At 47.9% G+C, this 18,963-nt stretch overlaps 7 protein-coding genes across 7 annotated transcripts; 5 read left to right on the forward strand and 2 right to left on the reverse strand.

Annotated features, from left to right (window-relative positions):
* Positions 1–519: 519 nt before the first annotated feature.
* BO88DRAFT_454933 (short-chain dehydrogenase) lies at positions 520–1,551 on the forward strand (the record flags this gene model as incomplete). The annotated part of the gene is made up of 5 exons (XM_025710839.1): positions 520–732; positions 795–901; positions 965–1,249; positions 1,347–1,482; positions 1,537–1,551. 5 exons carry the CDS (start codon positions 520–522, stop codon positions 1,549–1,551), a joined length of 756 nt encoding a protein of 251 aa, XP_025561838.1.
* A 1,314-nt stretch (positions 1,552–2,865) lies between these two features.
* Positions 2,866–4,254, forward strand: BO88DRAFT_465025 (arylamine N-acetyltransferase family protein; the record flags this gene model as incomplete). The annotated part of the gene is made up of 1 exon (XM_025711380.1): positions 2,866–4,254. The coding sequence occupies exon 1, from the start codon at positions 3,211–3,213 to the stop codon at positions 4,252–4,254; it is 1,044 nt and encodes a 347-aa protein (XP_025561839.1). The 5' UTR covers positions 2,866–3,210.
* A 2,351-nt stretch (positions 4,255–6,605) lies between these two features.
* On the forward strand, positions 6,606–7,901 carry BO88DRAFT_426692 (uncharacterized protein; the record flags this gene model as incomplete). The annotated part of the gene is made up of 6 exons (XM_025708926.1): positions 6,606–6,680; positions 6,817–6,943; positions 7,003–7,030; positions 7,105–7,295; positions 7,438–7,601; positions 7,683–7,901. The coding sequence occupies 6 exons, from the start codon at positions 6,606–6,608 to the stop codon at positions 7,899–7,901; spliced, it is 804 nt and encodes a 267-aa protein (XP_025561840.1).
* A 2,245-nt stretch (positions 7,902–10,146) lies between these two features.
* On the forward strand, positions 10,147–12,010 carry BO88DRAFT_465029 (alpha/beta-hydrolase; the record flags this gene model as incomplete). The annotated part of the gene is made up of 4 exons (XM_025711381.1): positions 10,147–10,339; positions 10,400–10,685; positions 10,759–10,985; positions 11,062–12,010. The coding sequence occupies 4 exons, from the start codon at positions 10,147–10,149 to the stop codon at positions 11,952–11,954; spliced, it is 1,599 nt and encodes a 532-aa protein (XP_025561841.1). The 3' UTR covers positions 11,955–12,010.
* Positions 12,011–12,379: 369 nt separating this feature from the next.
* On the forward strand, positions 12,380–13,874 carry BO88DRAFT_343265 (aminotransferase family protein; the record flags this gene model as incomplete). Its single annotated transcript, XM_025703177.1, has 3 exons — positions 12,380–12,470; positions 12,537–13,128; positions 13,196–13,874. The coding sequence occupies 3 exons, from the start codon at positions 12,380–12,382 to the stop codon at positions 13,872–13,874; spliced, it is 1,362 nt and encodes a 453-aa protein (XP_025561842.1).
* A 113-nt stretch (positions 13,875–13,987) lies between these two features.
* BO88DRAFT_390982 (kinesin family protein) lies at positions 13,988–15,397 on the reverse strand (the record flags this gene model as incomplete). Its single annotated transcript, XM_025704981.1, has 1 exon — positions 13,988–15,397. One exon carries the CDS (start codon positions 15,395–15,397, stop codon positions 14,054–14,056), a length of 1,344 nt encoding a protein of 447 aa, XP_025561843.1. The 3' UTR covers positions 13,988–14,053.
* Positions 15,398–17,035: 1,638 nt separating this feature from the next.
* BO88DRAFT_343271 (ankyrin repeat domain-containing protein) lies at positions 17,036–18,956 on the reverse strand (the record flags this gene model as incomplete). The annotated part of the gene is made up of 2 exons (XM_025703178.1): positions 17,036–18,041; positions 18,094–18,956. Coding segments are annotated over 2 exons (1,869 nt in total), but the record flags the coding sequence as incomplete, so codon positions are not given.
* Positions 18,957–18,963: the final 7 nt, after the last annotated feature.

Genomic DNA, 18,963 nt, shown 5'->3' on the forward strand with positions numbered 1-18,963 from the left:
AGGCGAAGGCTATCAGATGCGATATTTTTGGGTGGCATGCGTTGAGACAGGAATGACGTGACTTGACCGCCGGGCTCTTTGATAGGTATTTGTCGACCTGGTCTGATCAACCCATCCATGTGCTCAAGGATGCGGTACAGATCAGTCGATATCTTCGTCAGTAGTAAAATATAGCAGGGTGCATCTCATCAGTACTCGCTGTGGATGATGCTGGTAGGTTGGTGTCAGCGGGAGAGGCGTGTCTACGGATTGGTAAAAGTTTCGGGAGCCGAAGGAAGGTGGAGATGGACTCCCTATCTGCGGGGTTGCCCTTATCCATCCATTCCTTCCAACTTGACTCCACAGCTTTTCCACTTTCGGCAAAAGATACGCTCATCGTCTCACCAGAATAAGACCAGCGTGTCGGGCAGCAGGTCGAGTCGAAAATAAGCCCACCCATATTCATAATCTCATATCCTTTTCGCAGTTGTGCCCGCTGTTGGCATCCTCATATCTATCCTGCTACGAAAATTGATCAAAATGACCAGAACATGGGTTGTTGTGGGTGCATCACGAGGAATCGGCCTGGAGTTCGTTCGGCAGCTAGCAAGCTCTGGGGAACGCGTTATCGCCGCAGTACGCAGCCTATCAAGTGCTGAACAGCTCTTCGAATTGCTTCCCCAGTATACTCGGAATGGTGCTCCGCTAATCACCGTAGAGGAATGCGATGTTACCAAGCCTGATAGTATCGATGTGAGTTAAGCGTCATGGCATATCCACTGGTGATGAGGGTGGAAGTTGACACATGAAACTAGACCTTTTTTCACAGCGTCCAAAAGGTCGTGCAAAATGGAGGTTTACGATTGACGAATGTCATTTTGAATGCCGGTATCAACCACTATCCAAATCGTGCTACAGAGATGTACGCCTATCGTCGTCCATGAGACACATATATCCTTTACTCTCATTGACTATTATATACTAGCTCTTTCCAGTCGTTTACTCACCACTTGCAAACCAACACAATTGGCCCGATAATTGTCGCCCAAAGGATGCTTTCGATCGACCCGACCACACCGTTAGAGAGACTCATATTCATTTCCTCTGACTCCGGTTCAGCGAGCCAATTCCGAAGCCACGAAGACGGATTTGCCGTATATGCGGCGACCAAAGCAGCCCTCAATCAATCATTGAGGCACATGGCGGCGGAAATCTCGCGGAAGGGTGTCCGGACGTGCGTGTTGGCGCTGCATCCGGGCGAGGTGGAAACGTGAGTACCCTTGTTATCGGCTATTGACTTTCAGCTTCCCTGGTTGTTGGTTGTGTTTGCCTGAACTGAGATCTGTTGCGCTGATTTGTTGCGGCAGTGATATGGCGAATGTGCAGTTGGATTGGGTAGTAGAAGGTGTGATCCAGCCGAGAGAGAGCGTGGAGGGGATGCTGAGGATTATTGAGGAGAAAGGTGAAGGGGACAATGGGACATTTTGGTGTTGGGATGGGAGGGTGAGTATCAACACAACCTTTCGTCTGGACCAGGGCCTTTCTAACAGTAAACAGAGTCATCCATGGTGATAGCCTAAAGAGGGATGTGACTTGCATTGGTGATTTTATCAAAAGAGCTTTGCCGTGGCATTACCAGGAAGTAAAGATATATATCCCGGCAGTCAGAGTAAATTTAGGTGCCAGGCTGATTAACATTTCCGTCTGCATAGAGAGGGCAGGAAGTCCTGATACGTGTCGTAGTCAGTGTTTTCCTGTTCTAAGTTCTTTCAACTTGATAGCGTTTATAAGACCGTTCCCAACGATGTAGCATTAGGCAATGGTAAAAAGGTAAACATCTGATTCCCCAACTCCTCTTCGTGATACGTATGCCCTGTTATATTGGCTTTGCCTGATAGCATAGAGATCTTAGTGCCAAATTCTTATTTAGCTACACATGGGCAGCTTATCAGTAAGGGGTTATGCATAATACTGAACAGATGAAAGGACAATGGTATTGTGTGACGGAGAAAGAAGCTTGTATACATATACTACAAGTTTAAGGTGTCACTTTTCACAACAACAGATGTGGGCGTGAAGGAGCATTAGGTCCGGGTATGTAGGATGAATCTTGTGCACTCCCCACACTAAAACTCCGCAAAAACTGGGAATGAGGTGGGTTACAGGTTGGTAGATCTTCACATCAATGTAAATATTTGCCTCCATGTTAAAGGTTTAAACCTGCAAGGTATTCGTGTTCCCGTGATTCCTTAAGGTGGCTTCCCGAGACCTGATGGTCCGAGGCTCACTGACTCAGCCCTGTTGGTTTCTAACCCACCCAACCAACTCGCGCACACATATACATACGCATTACGATTCATGCCTAAAATAGCGAAAACAGACCTCAAGAAACCCACCACCGAGTATCGGAGCTTGGATCCCGTCCCCCCGGCAACAAGCAGCGAATCGGCGGTCTGGCATGCAACGCCTGCCGCTTGCGCAAGTCTAGGTATGCCAACTCACTACAGAGTAGCTTGGCGTTCGTGGCAAATGCAAGGGATAGCGCCCTTCCCGCTCATCTTGCATGTCACTTGGATTGGGTTGCCTCTACTGCACAAGCCCAGTTATATTGGTCACCATCATCACTGTAAGCAAGGGTTACTGCTCTGATGTGGAACAGCGCATCTCGCCTGTTGAACACAAGCTACAGCAGCTCAATGATGTGCTCAGGGGACACCTCTCGCCATACCCATCCAATCACCCATGCCGCCCCATGAGCAGCACCCCTACGCGGAGAGCATCGGCGCGTGCTAGCGGTCTGGCTGCTGGCAGGCTATAGTTAGGTGAAGAGAACTGGAAAATGATTTCTATTCCTACGGTGGTAGTCGAACAATAAGAGGACCAATAGGAAATCAAGTCCATGATTTCATAGTCGTAAGTAAGGGACTCTAATTCTTTGCCTTCTGAAATGCCAGATGATGCTTTAGCCAGCAGGAATTTAGTCAGTGGTCGATGACAGATCTACTACTAAGAATGCTGGCTTCTTTTATTTCCCATATCTCTTTGTTCGCGTTCCACTGATTTATAAGTATCACCTGCACCCTGGATACGTGTAGTTCGAAGCTTTCCGAATCACCACTCACGTTGCCCACTAATCTTTGATCTGGATACTCAAGATCTTACAGCTCTGAATATTCCCCCAAAACTGTATACGATTTTGATATCATCTGTGACTGGTCCGACTCACCCGCCATGTCGTCCAACCCTGCGCCCACTGTCCTTACCCAGCTTCCGCTCGGAGAGGGTTCCCGTACTCGGTACAGCGATGTCGAGTTACGTGAGTACTTTGAGTGCATTAAGCTCCCACAGAAGTATCTGGAATCACCTGTGCTAAAAGACACCACCCAGGCCAGAACCAGAGAGCATGGGCTGCCCTTGCTGCAGGCCCTGACACGCTACCATACCTGTAATGTGCCTTTTGAGAACCTCGTACTGCATTATTCCACACATAAGACCGTCACACTTGACCTGTCGGATCTCTACACCAAGATCGTTCGCCGCCGGCTTGGCGGGCGATGTATGGAAAACAACACCTTTTTCGCCACCGTGCTTCGCTCCATCGGCTATGAGGTACGCAACTGCGGAGGTCGCGTGGCGCGGGCAATGAGTCCCTACCCAGAGGTCCGGCGCCATCAGAGCAACACTTATGAGGGGTGGAACCACATGCTCAACCTTGTTCGACTGGATGCGGAGTGGTACGTTGTAGATGTCGGCATGACCAAGGGTCCCAACCTTCCTTATCCGCTGCGTGACGGATTCCAGACGACCAGCATCGCCCCACGTTTGATCCGCGTGCAGTTACGCCCTATACCCGAGTCGTATGCGAGGCATTCTGCCAATAGCACCGGACCACCGAGGATGTGGTGCTTCGATGTCTGCTACAACCCAGCGGATGACGCCAAGAAAGAGTGGTTGCCAGTCTATTGCTTCACGGAGACAGAGTTCTTGCCCCAGGACTACGAAGTCATGTCCTGGTTCACATCAACAAACCCGCGATCCTGGTTCACCAGATACATCACCTGTACGAAAATGATTATGGACGAGGATGAGGAGGTAATAGTGGGTAGTATCACGTTGTTCCAGGACACGGTGAGAGAAACAATTGGCGCCAATACCAGGGTCATCAAGGTGTGCCAGACAGAAGATGAGCGTTTACAAGCGCTGGCTGAAATCTTTAACGTGTACCTGACAGATGAGGAGAAGAAGGGGATTCCAGATGATCGGAAATTAGCATGAAGACTATAATGAAAGTACCCAGGTCATTCTACTCGCTCCGCTCTTTATCGAAGGCAAAGGGGAATGGATTAGCTCGTAAGATTCCTTCACTGCAAATGCTCGTCCCCGGTGGCCCTGTCTTGGCATTCGTGGTAGGCATATCCCCATTTACAGTAACGGTATAAATATCTTTGTTCCTATCGTGGATTACTTAGTGCCTACCGAAAGAACAAATCTGTCTAGTCGTTTGGGGTTATTGCTGGCAGGCCTTCCGCCATAGCTGCTTGGTCTAGACTAGTATACGTGTTAACGTAACCCACAGTCGCGCGGCCCATACAATCGCGCGGCCCATACAATCGCGCGGCCCATACAATCGCGCGGCCCATACAATCGCGCGGCCCATCTAATCATGCTATATAAAAACTACTTTTTAAGTTGAAATATTTCAACCACCAACAAAGCATTAGACTTTGTTTTGAATATATAGATTAATATTTCAATGAATTTATTTTTTATATTTTTTTTAGATTTTTATTGCTACATATATTGGCTGATAACATAAAATACATTTAATTTACCTGTATTTCTAAATTATCAAGATATTGAATATATATTAATTATTTAAAATTTTTTGAATGATCCTGGTATATTTATTATTATATTTATAATCTAAATACAAAGTTATAGCCCTCTAAATAAAAAATAATTGAGATATAATAGTTCTAAGAAAGACATATTTTATATGGAATTACAAGATGGGCCGCGCGATTGTGGTTGACGTTAAGGCTACCTTCCCTGCTTATCGAAACTGAGATGGTTGGTAGGTAGGCTTCGTGTTCACGTCTATCAACTTTGATTATAATCCTTTGCACTACATAAACCCATAAAGTAATATGAAAAAAGAATAAGTACATACGACCACAGGGTGTGGAAAACAGGGCTTCCCGTCCGCTCAGCCGTACTTAAGCCACACGCCGGGAGGTTAGTAGTTGGGTGGGTGACCACCAGCGAATCCCTTCTGTTGTATGTTTTTTTCTTTTTTATTATCGTTCATAATAACTCATCTAGTGAGACTGCTTCGTTCTTAAGCTTTCCCTCTTGCCCAGGAATTCCACAGGTCGAACGTCTGAAATAGGCCCCTCCTGCTTCATTTTACCCTGGCCCTACATTCTTGCACTCTTCGATTGAACGAACGTCAACATTACACCTACTTCCTGCTGGCATCTACTAGCGATGATAGGTCCTATCAAGCATGTCGTGGTGATGATGCTTGCACGTTGGTGTTATAATACAATCCAGCCCTCTCGCTGCTTCTAGGTCTGTCCCGCCAGAGTCCTCCACTTTGTGTAACCCACTGACCGGCGAAATCCGATGACCATCGTGATGACACAGTCTGTAGCAATCCATGGGCCTGAGGGACACCGCCCCCATTTATCAACATGCCATATCGTGGCATCATGTCGCGATAGTCATTGTCGGCATCTCCGAGTCGGTCCTGCGATGCTGGTCAGTGAGTTCCTTGAGATATGACCGTTTGCCCCACCTAATGGATCACCTAGATGGTACACACCGACATACTTACTGAACAAGTCACAATAAAACCCGATCCAGTCCTTTTACATCTAACGGCTATCATCGTTGATGCAACGGCATACCTTTCAAGGTTGTTAGTCCATCCTAACCTGCGTCGAATTTGGGTTTCGATGCGGCTAGTCTAGGCCAGATCCTCATCGGAGACTTGTGTGAACGTACAGACAGTCCCATATGACTGGCCAGTCACCATTCCATGTGAGGTCACCAAAACACATCATTTGTTCTGCGGAGCGAGTACTATGTGTAGAGTGTGGCCTATATCTGAATCCTGTCAATGTCTCCTGCTCTAGGGAGGATGATTGCCGAATAACATTTCTAGGAGAAACCTTGTCACAAAGCATACAGATAGAGTCAGTAGAGTAGTCAACATCCAGCACCAATACGTACGGGTGTATACCTGACACTCTAACATGTAGTTGTATACATGTTCTACCTACAAATTCTTTTCATCTGGTTGTCTCATCCAGGAGGTTCAAATAACTAATTCCTGAAAGTGTCCCTACCTGTGGCAGATTGATAGAGTGCCTTCATTGATATTCAACTATCACATGTTGTTTGGCATGGTACTAAATGGTCATTAACTAGTTCAGCACCCATTACCTGTTAATGGGCATGAAACATAGATACTTCCATATTGAAGACATGGATGCACTGATAATAGAGTTCTGTACCTCCCGGTAAGGATATGGAAGATAGGAGATCTGAGCATGGAAGATTCTCTCGGTAACTGCTTGTTGTCTCCCTTGTGCATCGAATAGGTAGGATCAGGGAGCCCTGTCATGACATGTCTCTACTACCAGTTTCTTGCTGAAGGGACGAATGAGATGAGTAAATATGTAGACGTTTATAAAGTGGTTAGTAGTAGACTGAAAGAAAGTCCTATTCAGCCAACTCATGGTAGATAGTTAGGTAAACACCAGATAACACTAAAAATGTACATATGTCGTGATAGACTACTCGGACGATAGTAGGTGTGACAGCATCCTGGAGACTCATGGGAAATGGGGAGCATGGGCAGCGCGTAAATTCAACGAGAGGAAGAGACTAGTTGTGCCAGCGGCCGAGCTGGAACAGTTGGATCTTGAAACAGAGACCCCAATATGGTCTTACTTATACCGTGAAAATGAGTGATAAGATTATTTCCTGCCTCTGAGAAACACCTCTCATAATTTCCAGTCTTAGACAATCCGTTCACCAGCTGCTTGTCAATTTCTGGAATATCTCCCTGCCTCATGATTGATCACCTGAAGGTCATGCACCGGGTGATGGTCGATCCAGACAAGGCAGTCATCTTTTTTTTGGGGCGAGCTTGGCCCGTCAAAGGAAATTTGTTGGTTTTCATATGGCAAACATATTTGAAGAAGACTGGAATTGGAGAATTACCGTGCTTAATAGATATGCAATGCGCCAACACTGCTGGCTATTGGTTGACCGTTTCCTGGGACATGAAGTTGTTAAGCAGGACCTCCGTGCATTCATACGCGCTATCAAGATATATTTGGAGAGCTGAACCAACCCTTTGGATGCCGTACCTGATACCTGACCCTCAGGTATATCCATGCTACGATCATGCGGCTTTTTAAATCAAACAAAACCTCTCTGTACTTGAAGGAGGAATTTCCGACTGTACACATATGTCCTTAAGCCCATTCATGATGCCTGACATCCGAAGACTCATTTCAGAGGCTACCCAAGTACATAAAAAAAACCGCCGACACGATGTGCCATTGAAATCTATTGTTTCTCATATACCTCTCGAAATCAAAATTATCATCGTCGATATGATCTACCGGAGCCCTCCACACTGTTACGGGCGCATATATGACACTCGTAACATACTAGAGGCCTTTCAATAGAAATGCTCGTTTCATACTGACAGAAGCTCTGCAACCCAACACTTATATGTGCAAGAAATAATCGAAGCCAAAACACCAATTGATTGGGCCTATTTCTGTCACGGATTGCATGAGCTATTGTTGCAAGAAGACTGGTACTGCGATAGTGGACTATATGTTCGAGGCCGGATTCTGCATCTTAATGAATGTATAAAAGAGAGCCTTTGGGAAAGCGTCTAATCATACAGTATGCCTTTCAAATACAAGTGCAAAGACTTATCGTATTGATGCTCCGTAAATCATGCTAATAGGAGCAGCCCTAGTGCTGAAACGGAATGATGTCTGCCTATAAAAAATTTAAAGTGTGCCTAAGTCAAAATTATGGTCTAGTTATCCGGTAATACTGGACCCGGCCAGCCAGTCAGGCCAAGAGTTTTACTTATTCAATCAAATAACCAAATTTCGTAGCCCCTTTATAAGTCTACTAACTAATTGAATTAGCCTCGTCGGCTTGGATTCCATGAAGCTATACACGTAGGTAAATCTGAAGCATTTTCTAGGAAAACGCAACATTTACTCAGGACAAACCAGGGGACCAAATAGGAAAGCAAAGAGACGAAGTATGAAAGTCTGAAATAAATGCCTAAGGTGCCCAACCTTGACAGTTAGACCCTTCAAACTGGGCCACAGCCGAGTGCCACCCACCCCCCGAGTCGAGGTTAGAGTACGCGTGGCCTGCGTGGGGTAAAGTCCCGGATGTTTACGGAGTTATGATGGAGTTAAGGAGTAGTAGTCAGTGCTGATCTTGATGGTGAAAGTCAGCGGCAGGTAGAAACATTCTGACCCTTGAATGTTCCACCCGGTTGAAACGACTCCCTTTTCCACCACTATATTAGTCTTAGTTCTCTATACACACGCGAGGGAACACCGATTTCTACATAACTGGATCTACCTCACGCTGATAATTACAATGATTGGTATAATTGAAGCGAGAATGGAGAAGAAAGAAAATGAATGCAAGGAAAGACACTGTCGGGACTTCACCTTTTACTGAACAAATTCTGATTAGATATGGAACAAGTAAGAGTCAAGCAAGCGATCTTTCGTATGAAGAAAAAGGAAAGAACAAGACGTAGAAGAGTTACTTTTTGAACAAACAAGCGACATTAGCTTGATAAGGGGTCGAGTTTCCCCTTTAGGCACCTCAACAAGAACCCACTGTCAATCCTCCCAAGCCCTGTCAATCTCAAGCATTCAACTTGGATTCCGAGAACTCCCCGAGAAACCGAGATCGGAGGATGATATGATTGATATGATGCCTGATTGATATGATCGTTGACATCGACCCATCGGCTTGGTGTTTGCCGATAAGTTTGCCGTAGTAGAGGCTACGCTGCCGCCGATCGTCAGATCAAATGCATGAACCGTGTACAGATTGAGTCAGTCGCCCTAACAATTGGCTTGACGTTGAGGTGGATTTTACGCGTATTATCTAAGCGGGCGATAAATCCCCGAGGGACCGGGACTACCAAGTTTCCGGTGCTTGTCTGGGGAAAGCGCGTCGATTCCGTACCGCATTTGCACAGGGTCCAGTGGGGAATCTAGGGTTACGATCACGACTCGGCCTCGAATGAGAAATGACGAATTCGGCTCCATCCGCTGCGTGCTGATTACAAACACAGGACTAATGACCCTGAAAAGATCCACCAAGGATTTAACTCTCAGGCAACTACATTTGTCTGTGACCGAAACCCAGTTTCATACATACATATGTTCAATTTGCACATGACAAACAGGTTATTCACAGGAGAATTGGAGAGAGATTAATTGAAGATTGACCTAAAATCCCTTGTCTCTGCTATATGCTCGATTGGTAAGCAAAGTTATGAACTGGGGAGTTCATGCCACAGAGTTGAGTAAGGAATCGCCGATGGGCTCCATGATCCGCGGCTATTAACCAGCTTACATGTCTTGGCGCTACAAAGAGAAAACCATTTGCATCGTTAGTTGGCCAAACTCGGTTCAGATCGGCGTCGTCTTCGACCGGCTAGACTATATGGCGGGGACTGACCAAATTGTCTGAGCCACTTCCTTGCCAAGCGAGTGTCTTCGACTTTCTTTTTTCTGCAAACGCGTCTGGCTAGTTAATAATTACTAGACTGACTGATTGCTCGGTTCCGTGCCACCATGGGTCGGGAAGCCGAAAAGTGCGCTATTGCACCCAATCTGTAAAAAAGCTGTACGATGCAGAACAGACCCATTTTTAGCCTTGGTTGCTCCAATCATGACATGGGAACTATCGAGAAATATAATCTGAGTTCAATGGATCTGTTTCGTCGCTAGAATATCGGAGTAAACGGGCACAACCCCTAGCGATCGGGTTCGACAGAGGAATTCTTCTTGTTGGGTACAAGATGACCTGATCCCCTTGGCCGCTGAACATCATTTCCGCCTGTCAAATCTTGTTGGCTGACTTTGATCCAAAATGAAGTTTTTAGCTTCACCTGCAGGTACGGTTGCTGCTGCACTTTTGTTGATCAACGGTGCAGAAGCAACTCAATCTGAACGAAGCCGGGCTGTCGCCCATTTTTCTAAACGTCATCCAACATATCGTGCTGCCACCAGAGCTCAGTCTAGCAACACTTCTGACTACCGCTTCTTCAATAATAGGACCAAACGTATGCGTCTCATTGGACCTGAACTTTAATCTTGACTGACATATGGTGACCCCTGGATAGCCCACTTGGTGGAAAGCTTACCTGATGTGCACTTCGATCTTGGGGAGATGTACTCAGGATCGATCCCTATCGATGACAGCAACAATGGTTCTCGATCTTTGTTTTATATTTTCCAACCTAAGATAGGAGAACCATCGGACGATCTTACCGTTTACCTCAATGGAGGGCCAGGCTGTTCCTCCGAACAAGGCTTCTTCCAGGAAAATGGGAGGTTCACATGGCAGCCGGGTACCTATGCACCTGTCATCAATGAATATTCTTGGGTCAACTTGACGAACATGCTATGGTACGCTGCTGCCCAAGGATGTCAATGGACGCATTCGGCCTGTACTTTGTGTGACTAACTCCAGGTAATCAAGGGTTGACCAACCAGTCGGAACCGGATTTTCTGTGGGCAATGTTACAGCCACCAACGAAGACGAGATTGCCGCCGATTTTCTCAACTTTTTTGCAAAGTTCGAAGACCTATATGGGATAAAGAACTTTCGCATCTTCATAACCGGTGAGAGCTACGCCGGTCGATATATGCCCTACATCTCGTCGGCAATGCTAGATAAAAACGACACCACTCGGTTCAATTTGAGCGGTACGAGCCCCATCTACCAATAACCATTACCACATAAGCTTAGTGGACTACTCCTAACCCTTCAACGCCCCTATAGGAGCCCTCCTCTACGATGCCTGCATCGGCCAATGGGACTACATCCAAGCCGAGCTCCCTGCCTACCCCTTCGTCAAGCAGCACGCTTCACTCTTCAACTTCAATCAGTCCTACATGAACGAGCTCGAAACCACTTACGAAGAGTGCGGCTACAAGGCCTACTTCGATGAGTACTTTGCCTTCCCTCCAAGCGGCATTCAACCTCCCAAATACATGAACTACTCCGAGTGCGACATCTATAACATGATTTACTACGAAGCCTACAACCCCAACCCATGCTTCAACCCCTACCGTGTCATTGATGAGTGTCCACTTCTCTGGGACGTGCTTGGCTGGCCGACAGACCTGGCATACGAGCCTGCGCCCACCACATACTTCAACCGCATGGATGTCAAAAAGGCTCTGCACGCCCCCCTGGACGTGGAATGGGAGCTCTGCAGCACTGACCTCGTCTTTGCTGGCGGTGATTCCGACCCCGGTCCGGAGCAGCAAGGGGACGACTCACCCAACCCCACCGAGGGGGTTCTCCCGCGCGTTATTGAGGCGACTAACCGCGTGCTCATTGCCAACGGCGACTGGGACTATCTAATCATTACGAACGGCACTCTCCTCGCCATCCAGAACATGACTTGGAACGGTCAGCTGGGTTTCCAGTCTGCACCTGCCACACCGATCGATATTAAGATGCCGGATCTCCAGTGGAACGAGATATTTGAGGCCCAGGAGGGATACGGAGGGTTGGACGGGCCGCAGGGAGTTATGGGCGTACAACACTATGAGCGCGGGTTGATGTGGGCGGAGACTTATCAGTCGGGGCACAAGCAGCCCCAGGATCAGGGCCGTGTGTCGTATCGCCATTTGCAGTGGTTGCTGGGTCAAGTTGAGACTCTTTAGTTTCCCACTTCGGAATAATTGAGATCAGGTTACTTTGATAGTGTCTGAACTTCTTCCCGGACATGGAACTTCTCCATATGATGATAGAATGATTTTCAAAAGTTGGATGGGTCATCCGCATGCAATTCCTTTTCAATGTCCTCTCCCTACCTACCGTCTACCTTTAGCAGGTATAAGGCGTGCCTCTGAGTAAAATTATGGCATGGCGCTAGAAGCTACAGAATTGCGTTTGATATCTGCATCCAATTACGGGCATTCGGCCAATTGAGCTAATAGTGGTTACTGCTCCGTGTGCGGTAAAGGTACTGCCGCAGTCTTTGCCGAGGCCGACCAGCATCTCCGCAATTTGACTCATCGCAAGGAATCATCTAAATACCTACTATTCCGTAGTTAGTTGACTGTCAGCTAAAAGACACAACACCAAAATGGCTTCTAGCGATGCACCTATTGTTCCCTTTGGGGCAACGATGCGTGAGAAGTTCCTCTTCGACCCTAAGTTCTTAAATCTGAACCACGGTAGGAACGCCTGCTGTAGAACTTACCAAATCTTCTAGTATCAAAGATTAACACAACCAACTTCAGGCTCATTTGGAACGTATCCTGCCGCGGTTCGCACCGCCTTGCGCCATTTCCAGGATCAAGTTGAGGCGCGTCCAGATCCATTCATCCGCTACACCACCCCCAAAGAACTAGATGTCTCTCGGGAGGCGGTCGCCAGGCTGTTGAATGTTCCCCGGAGTGAGTGTGTCTTCGTCAAGAATGCAACTACGGGGGTGAACACCGTCCTCCACAACCTGCCTTTCAAGTCAGATGATGTTATCATCTACTTTGAAACCGTCTACGGCGCTCTAGAGAAGGGAATTGTCTCATTTATCGAATCTAGGGCCGCTGAGATTCGAAAAGTCCGATATGAAATGCCGATTAGTCACGATGACCTGGTGGAGCGGTTTCTCCACGTCGTCCGGCAGGCACGAAGCGAAGGATTGAATGTGAAGCTTGCTCTCTTTGATGTCATAACTAGCCTGCCAGCTGTGCGGTTCCCTTTTGAAAGACTCACTGAGGTTTGTCGAGAAGAGGGCATTTTGAGTTTAATTGATGGTGCGCACGGTATTGGACAGCTGCCGTTGGATCTCGGGAAACTGCAGCCGGACTTCTTCACGAGTAATTGTCATAAGTAAGTATCTGCTCAATTTCATTTCCAGTACATCTTTTGACTGGGCTTATCTGTGAACTCTCGCTAGATGGCTATTCGTCCCCCGGAGTTGCTGCGTGCTTTATGTCCCAAAACGCAACCAACATCTGATTCGAACCACCATTCCCACCTCCTGGGGCTTCATCCCGTCCGAAGACTCTCCCGCGACGGCCCCTTCCGTCATGAAGAGTGACGATGCTTCAAAGAGTGCATTTGAGAGTCTCTTCGAATTTGTCGCTACCAATGATGACACACCCTACTTCTGTGTTCCTGCTGCGTTGGAATTCCGCAAGACGGTCTGTGGTGGCGAAACCCGTATCTACGAATACCTGGAGAGGTTGGCAAATGAGGCTGCCGATATTGTTGCTGCGACGCTTGGGACAGATGTTATGGAGGAAAGGGCTCTACAACAGGGGGAGCAGAGCAATCTCAGGCGATGCGCTATGGCCACCATCCGGTTACCGTTCACTTTCAAGGAGGATTTGGCAGCTTCTGATTCTTCTGCTACGCTTTTGAAGGCTGATGAGGCTGTCGCAGCGGTCAGGTGGTTTCAAACCACTCTGGTGGAGGAGCATGGGACGTTCGTGCCTCTTGTTGAGCACGGGGGCTGGTTGTGGGTGAGACTGTCTGCCCAGGTTTATCTCGAGCGGAAGGACTTTGAGTGGTTGGCTGAAGTCCTCAAAGTGCTCTGCCAGCGATACAGGACTGAAATGTGTCAGCAAAAGTAGGCCATTCCTCAGTAGCAGCTTGAAATAGATCCTGAAAGCTTTTAACTTCCCAGCCATGTTCCAAAGTATGCGAGGGCTGTGCACCATACATAGGATTTATCTCATATGTACCGATCTACGTAATTATTCCATGTAAGCTATATAAATAAGGAGTGCAACGGTCATTCTTTCCTAGACTCTCATCGAACTCCGGCCATTCCAATCAAATTACCATATTTCAGCGTATCAATCGTTGCGTTGTACTGCTCCGACGAAGGCGAAGTGGTCAGGATCATCGCCGAAACTCCATCATCGCCGCCCGTGACAAAGTGTTCGCGCAGGACCATTGTCAGCGGCGATGACCGGAATGGAATCCGGGCCTGCTTCCGGGCCAGAGCCCGAATGACTTCTTTCAAGGAAAGAAGATCAGTGTTGATCTGTCTGCTCTCCTGCTGCTCCTGAGGCGTCTGTTTTGTCCGCATTGTGGACACGGAACCCTTGTCATGACAGTGCTCTGAGCCGGCCAGATCCACAAACACCATCTTTCCACCCAGACAGGCATGGGGACATGACTTCTTCACTTCCGAGACATACTCTTCCGCCTTCTGGACCCGGAATTCGTATTCGGCTTTCTTTGCCTCGGCCTCATCTATCGCAGTCTGATTGAGTTGGTAATCCGGATTTGGAACATACTTGCCATCCGGTGTCTGGATAATGGCCTTCATATTCTCCTCGATGTAGATATCAGTTGCACGTTTCCCGACCGGTACCAGCTCGGATTGTCGCTCCACGACGGCATCCCGCGCATCCAGTAGTTCTCTCGTGACAATCTCAACCTCAAACACAGCGTGGGTCCGCGAACTCTGATCATGAATCGTCGATGTGCCTGTCGCCCTACTCTGGATGCCCGCCAGCAGCTGAGCATGGAACTCCTCAAAAGTAAAGCATGGCTTGGTAACGATGGGTCGCACGCGGACTTTCCCGTCGGCGAGGGTTTCCGTCTCCCCGCGAACGTGGGTCTTCCCGTCAGCGCCTTCGCGGATATGGCACTTGCATCGGTCGTTGAGCAGGTCAAAGGCAATGTTTTTCCGCAGCTCGTACATGCGGAGGCCTAGGAGAAGCGTCCCGGTCTCCTTGACATTCTCATTTAGTTGGTATAGATGCTCGTAGAGTGCTTTTGCGGCTGACAAACAGAGCCCGAACTCATCTGGCCGCTCAAAATCATACCCGATGATGGTGTGGGATTTCCCACTGCCTGAGTGTCCGTAGGCGAAGAAGTTGCAGTTTTGCCCGGTTAACACCCGGGGGAGGGTTGGTGCAACGACATGTTCAAAGACAGTTCGATTAGAGTCATCTGCGTTGAATATTTGGGTAAAAGCTGAATCGCTTTTCCAGGGGCGAGAGAGTTTCTGGGATGGTGGTGGTGTTAATGCGATCGTGGTGTTTTGCCCGGGATTGGAGGCCTGTGTTCGGATGATTTCAGGGGCAGCCGCTTCCGATGGCAGCGGAGGGCGCCAACGAGTGAAGACTTTGATGGAGGGCATTCTGAGATCTCTCCTTTCTAGTCAAAAGGAATCTTAATGCTGGGTTGAAAGTGCCTTCAAGCCCCGATCGAAGTACTAGTCTAGCTGGTATCCAGCCATATTACTAATCAATATGCCTCAAAACTGCCCGGCTATACGGGGCTTTAACTGGCTCTCCTAGTCAGCGGGTCAGTGCGTAGGATCCACATCCACACCAGTCTGTTGTGCTCATGACAACGGGCTACAGCTCATCCTCTCTTCTTTCTCAACCAAAAATCGATGGTCATACCTCGAGCTGGCAATAGTTATCTACGACAATAATTGCTTACGCGTTTTGATATAGAAAAACATATTTAGGGTTCATGCACTAGTCCCTCCAGTCACTGAGTCACTGGCGTACATCTAATATTACGTTTCTCTAGATAGACGTTTCTTTTGCTGCTCGAGCAGCATCAGCTGCATTTTAAGATCTTGCAGTGCATGTTCGTCACATGTCATTTTTGGGGCAGTGAGTGACCCGCCAAGCTCATCGTTGATTTTCCTTCTCTTTCGTGAGCCAGAGGCACTCTGTTCATCGCTGTCAATCGAGGAGCACCGAACCTTACAATGGCGAACGACACAGTTGTAGAACTCCTGCCACGAGTGAACGGATGTATCGCAAATTAGACAGAAACGAGGATGAGGCTCTTCTTGTCGGGATTGGTCTATTTCCTGTTTGCTTGCCCACCTTCCATGTTTCGTGGTATAATGATACCGAACTTGGTCACGTCTCTTGGCAATGGGGTTGCGTGCAATAGCATCAGGGCAATCAGGGTCAGTGCAATAATAATGGAACTGAACGGCGTGAGTGACATGGACATGTCCCAGGAGCTCTGCTCTGCTTATCCACACGCGGCCTTTCCCAGGACATAACCGGCAATACCACTTAGAGTGGAGGGAGGGCACAGTCTGAGGCGAGGCGTTTTCCGGCGACAGTGGCCGTCTTTGACTGTCACCATTTGTTGGAGTAATCCCGGCACTTTCCGAGCTCGGCTCCCCAAGTTGTTGCTTCTGCTTGTCTTGACCTCGAATTTCATGGCCATCTGACCATGTGGCGCGTGGAGCGTGGGCACGGGAACCTGGGTTTCGAGGTTCGTTGTTCTGAAAATCACCCTGTTTCACAGCCGCTCCACCGGTAGCACTAGGGGCGCGTGGTTGTCTATGAGGAATTCTGCTCACAAGGAGTTCGACTACTGTCTTATGACCGTAATATGATGCCCAGTCGAGCGGTGTTCGACCTGTTTGATCGAGTGAGGATACTTCAACGCCCTTCTTCAATAGGAGCTTGACCACTCTCTCGTGACCATTATCTGCCGCCCACGATAAAGGAGTCCGCCCAATCTCGTCTTTGGAGTCTGGATCAACAGAGTGTACTAGCAGGATCTGTACCACTGCCTCGCAGCCGTTGTAGGCCGCCCACGAAAGAGGGGTTCGACCATCCACATCCTTGGAGTCTGGATCAACACCACCTTCCAGCAACAATTGCACAATTGTTATATGACCTTTGTATGCGGCCCATGATAGAGGCGTTCGATCATCTGCGTCTCTAGAATCTAAATCTGAACCAATCTCCGCTAGGAGCTTCACCACTCCCACAAAACCATTCGAGGCGGCTAATGATAGTGGAGTACGGCCGAAGGTATCTCTCGAGCCTAGGTCAAGACCTTTCTCAGCCAGAAGTTTGACCACTCGCTCATGCCCATTGCATGCTGCCCACGCTAGTGGGGTTCGACCATCATTATCTCCTGAATCTGACTTGATACTTCTCTCCAGCAGGTGTTGAGCTACTCCCACGTACCCATTAAAGGCTGCCCATGTCAATGGGAGTCGACCAAACGAGTCGATGGCTTCAGACTGTTTCCCCTGCTGAATCATGTATAGCACCACATTTTCTAGCCCAAAGTATGATGCAAGATGGAGTCCTGTAAACAATTTGGGAACCTCTTGGCTATAATTCCAGTGAGTTGGAAATTCTTTGCGAGCAAAAAGGCCTTGCACACAGGCATTAAGCCTGGGTGTATCTTCAAGCAGGGCTAATATCAAGCCTATTCCCGTTTGTTGTGTCCGAACATGATGACCCCAGTTCCTCGCTGCATAGGAGAAAAGGGGGTATGTGTCTAATCGCGCTTCAAAATCCATGTCTGTGGAACAGGGGCCTGCTTTGAAGGGGTCGAAAGAGAGGTATGTGACACAAGCTGTCGCAATGCCATGATGTGCGTTTGAGAACCACATGGTCCACGTTCGTTGGAAGAATTCTTGTGCTGTATAATGTACCAATCGAATGACATCACTCTCTTCATCAACTGTGACCAAGCCTGCACAGACAGAGATGATGTCATCCAGAAATGGAATGTTGTCTCTGTCGAATTCTGACTCCGCTTCTACAGCAAGTGCATGTTGAAGCTCTAATGTATTGAGCGGCCTCGTTGCACTGTTGATCCACGATAGCGCATCGTGTGCAAGCTTCCGGGAATCCTTGTCCTGCCCTTCAATTCGCTGCATCACATCTTCGTATGCATCATTGTATGCTTCAGACCCCTTTGCAAGGCCTTTCAGAGCCTCTTTTACTCTTTTCGTAGTTTTTTTCGATTTCACCGCGTCGAAGTGAAGCTGTGCTAGCAGAAACCTAGATAAATGTTAGGTTGTTCAGTCTTACCCAGAGAGGAGAAGTTACTGACATTCCATCGACAGCTTTCGTGATTTCAGTTTGAATCTCTTCGCTGTGGGAGGCTAACAGCCTCGATTCACATTGCAATATCCTACTTCTTAAATATTCCTGAACATCTTGATCATGTGCACGGATTTCCAGTGTCATGCAGTTGTTAAATCTCTCAGTGATCTGCGGAATGAATCTTGAAGTGGCAAAAGTATTTCCTCCGCAAGTTGCCTGGAAATTCAGTATTTCCTTGATAAACCTCATTCGACAGTCATCAGATGCCTGACATTCATCGAGCGCATTGATTATAATAAAGACTCTCGAGTACATAGCACCCACAGATCGGAGTGTCGTTGAAATTTCGTCGAATTCTGGTCGGGTCCGTCTATGTCTATGCCGGTCATAGAGGCTGCGCACAATGTCTGGGAGGGAAGGCCGGCATTGACTTAACTGCTTAAGGAGACTTGTTATTAAGTCTTCCGCGCTTTGCTCGTTTCGCCGGCGGAAGTCACAGTAGACATACGCAATTCCAATAGATCTGTCATGTAGAAATCGGGCAGTAATGTCATCAATGACGGCTGCCGTTAAGATTGTTTTTCCTGCGCCGGGAATACCGGGACAGAATAACGTCTGCTTGTTTGAGCTTATCCATGCCTGGTATATTGCAGAGTCTAAGAACCACTGCGCAGTTCCTGATTGTCGTCTCTTCAAGATGTCACTGTGTTGAGGACCGTAGTCGATCGGTGTAAGCCATTCAAGGACTTCGAGTTCTTCTTTTCTATCGAGGTTCGACTTTATTAGTTCAACGTCGGTCTGGGTTCTTGTTACACAATCCAAGACTAAGGGGCTTATTAGAAAACAGCTCTGAACGGGAAACGTGGTCATGGGATAA

This window comes from Aspergillus vadensis (genome assembly GCF_003184925.1).
Source record: "Aspergillus vadensis CBS 113365 unplaced genomic scaffold BO88scaffold_15, whole genome shotgun sequence".
NCBI classification, from domain to species: Eukaryota; Fungi; Ascomycota; class Eurotiomycetes; order Eurotiales; family Aspergillaceae; genus Aspergillus; species Aspergillus vadensis.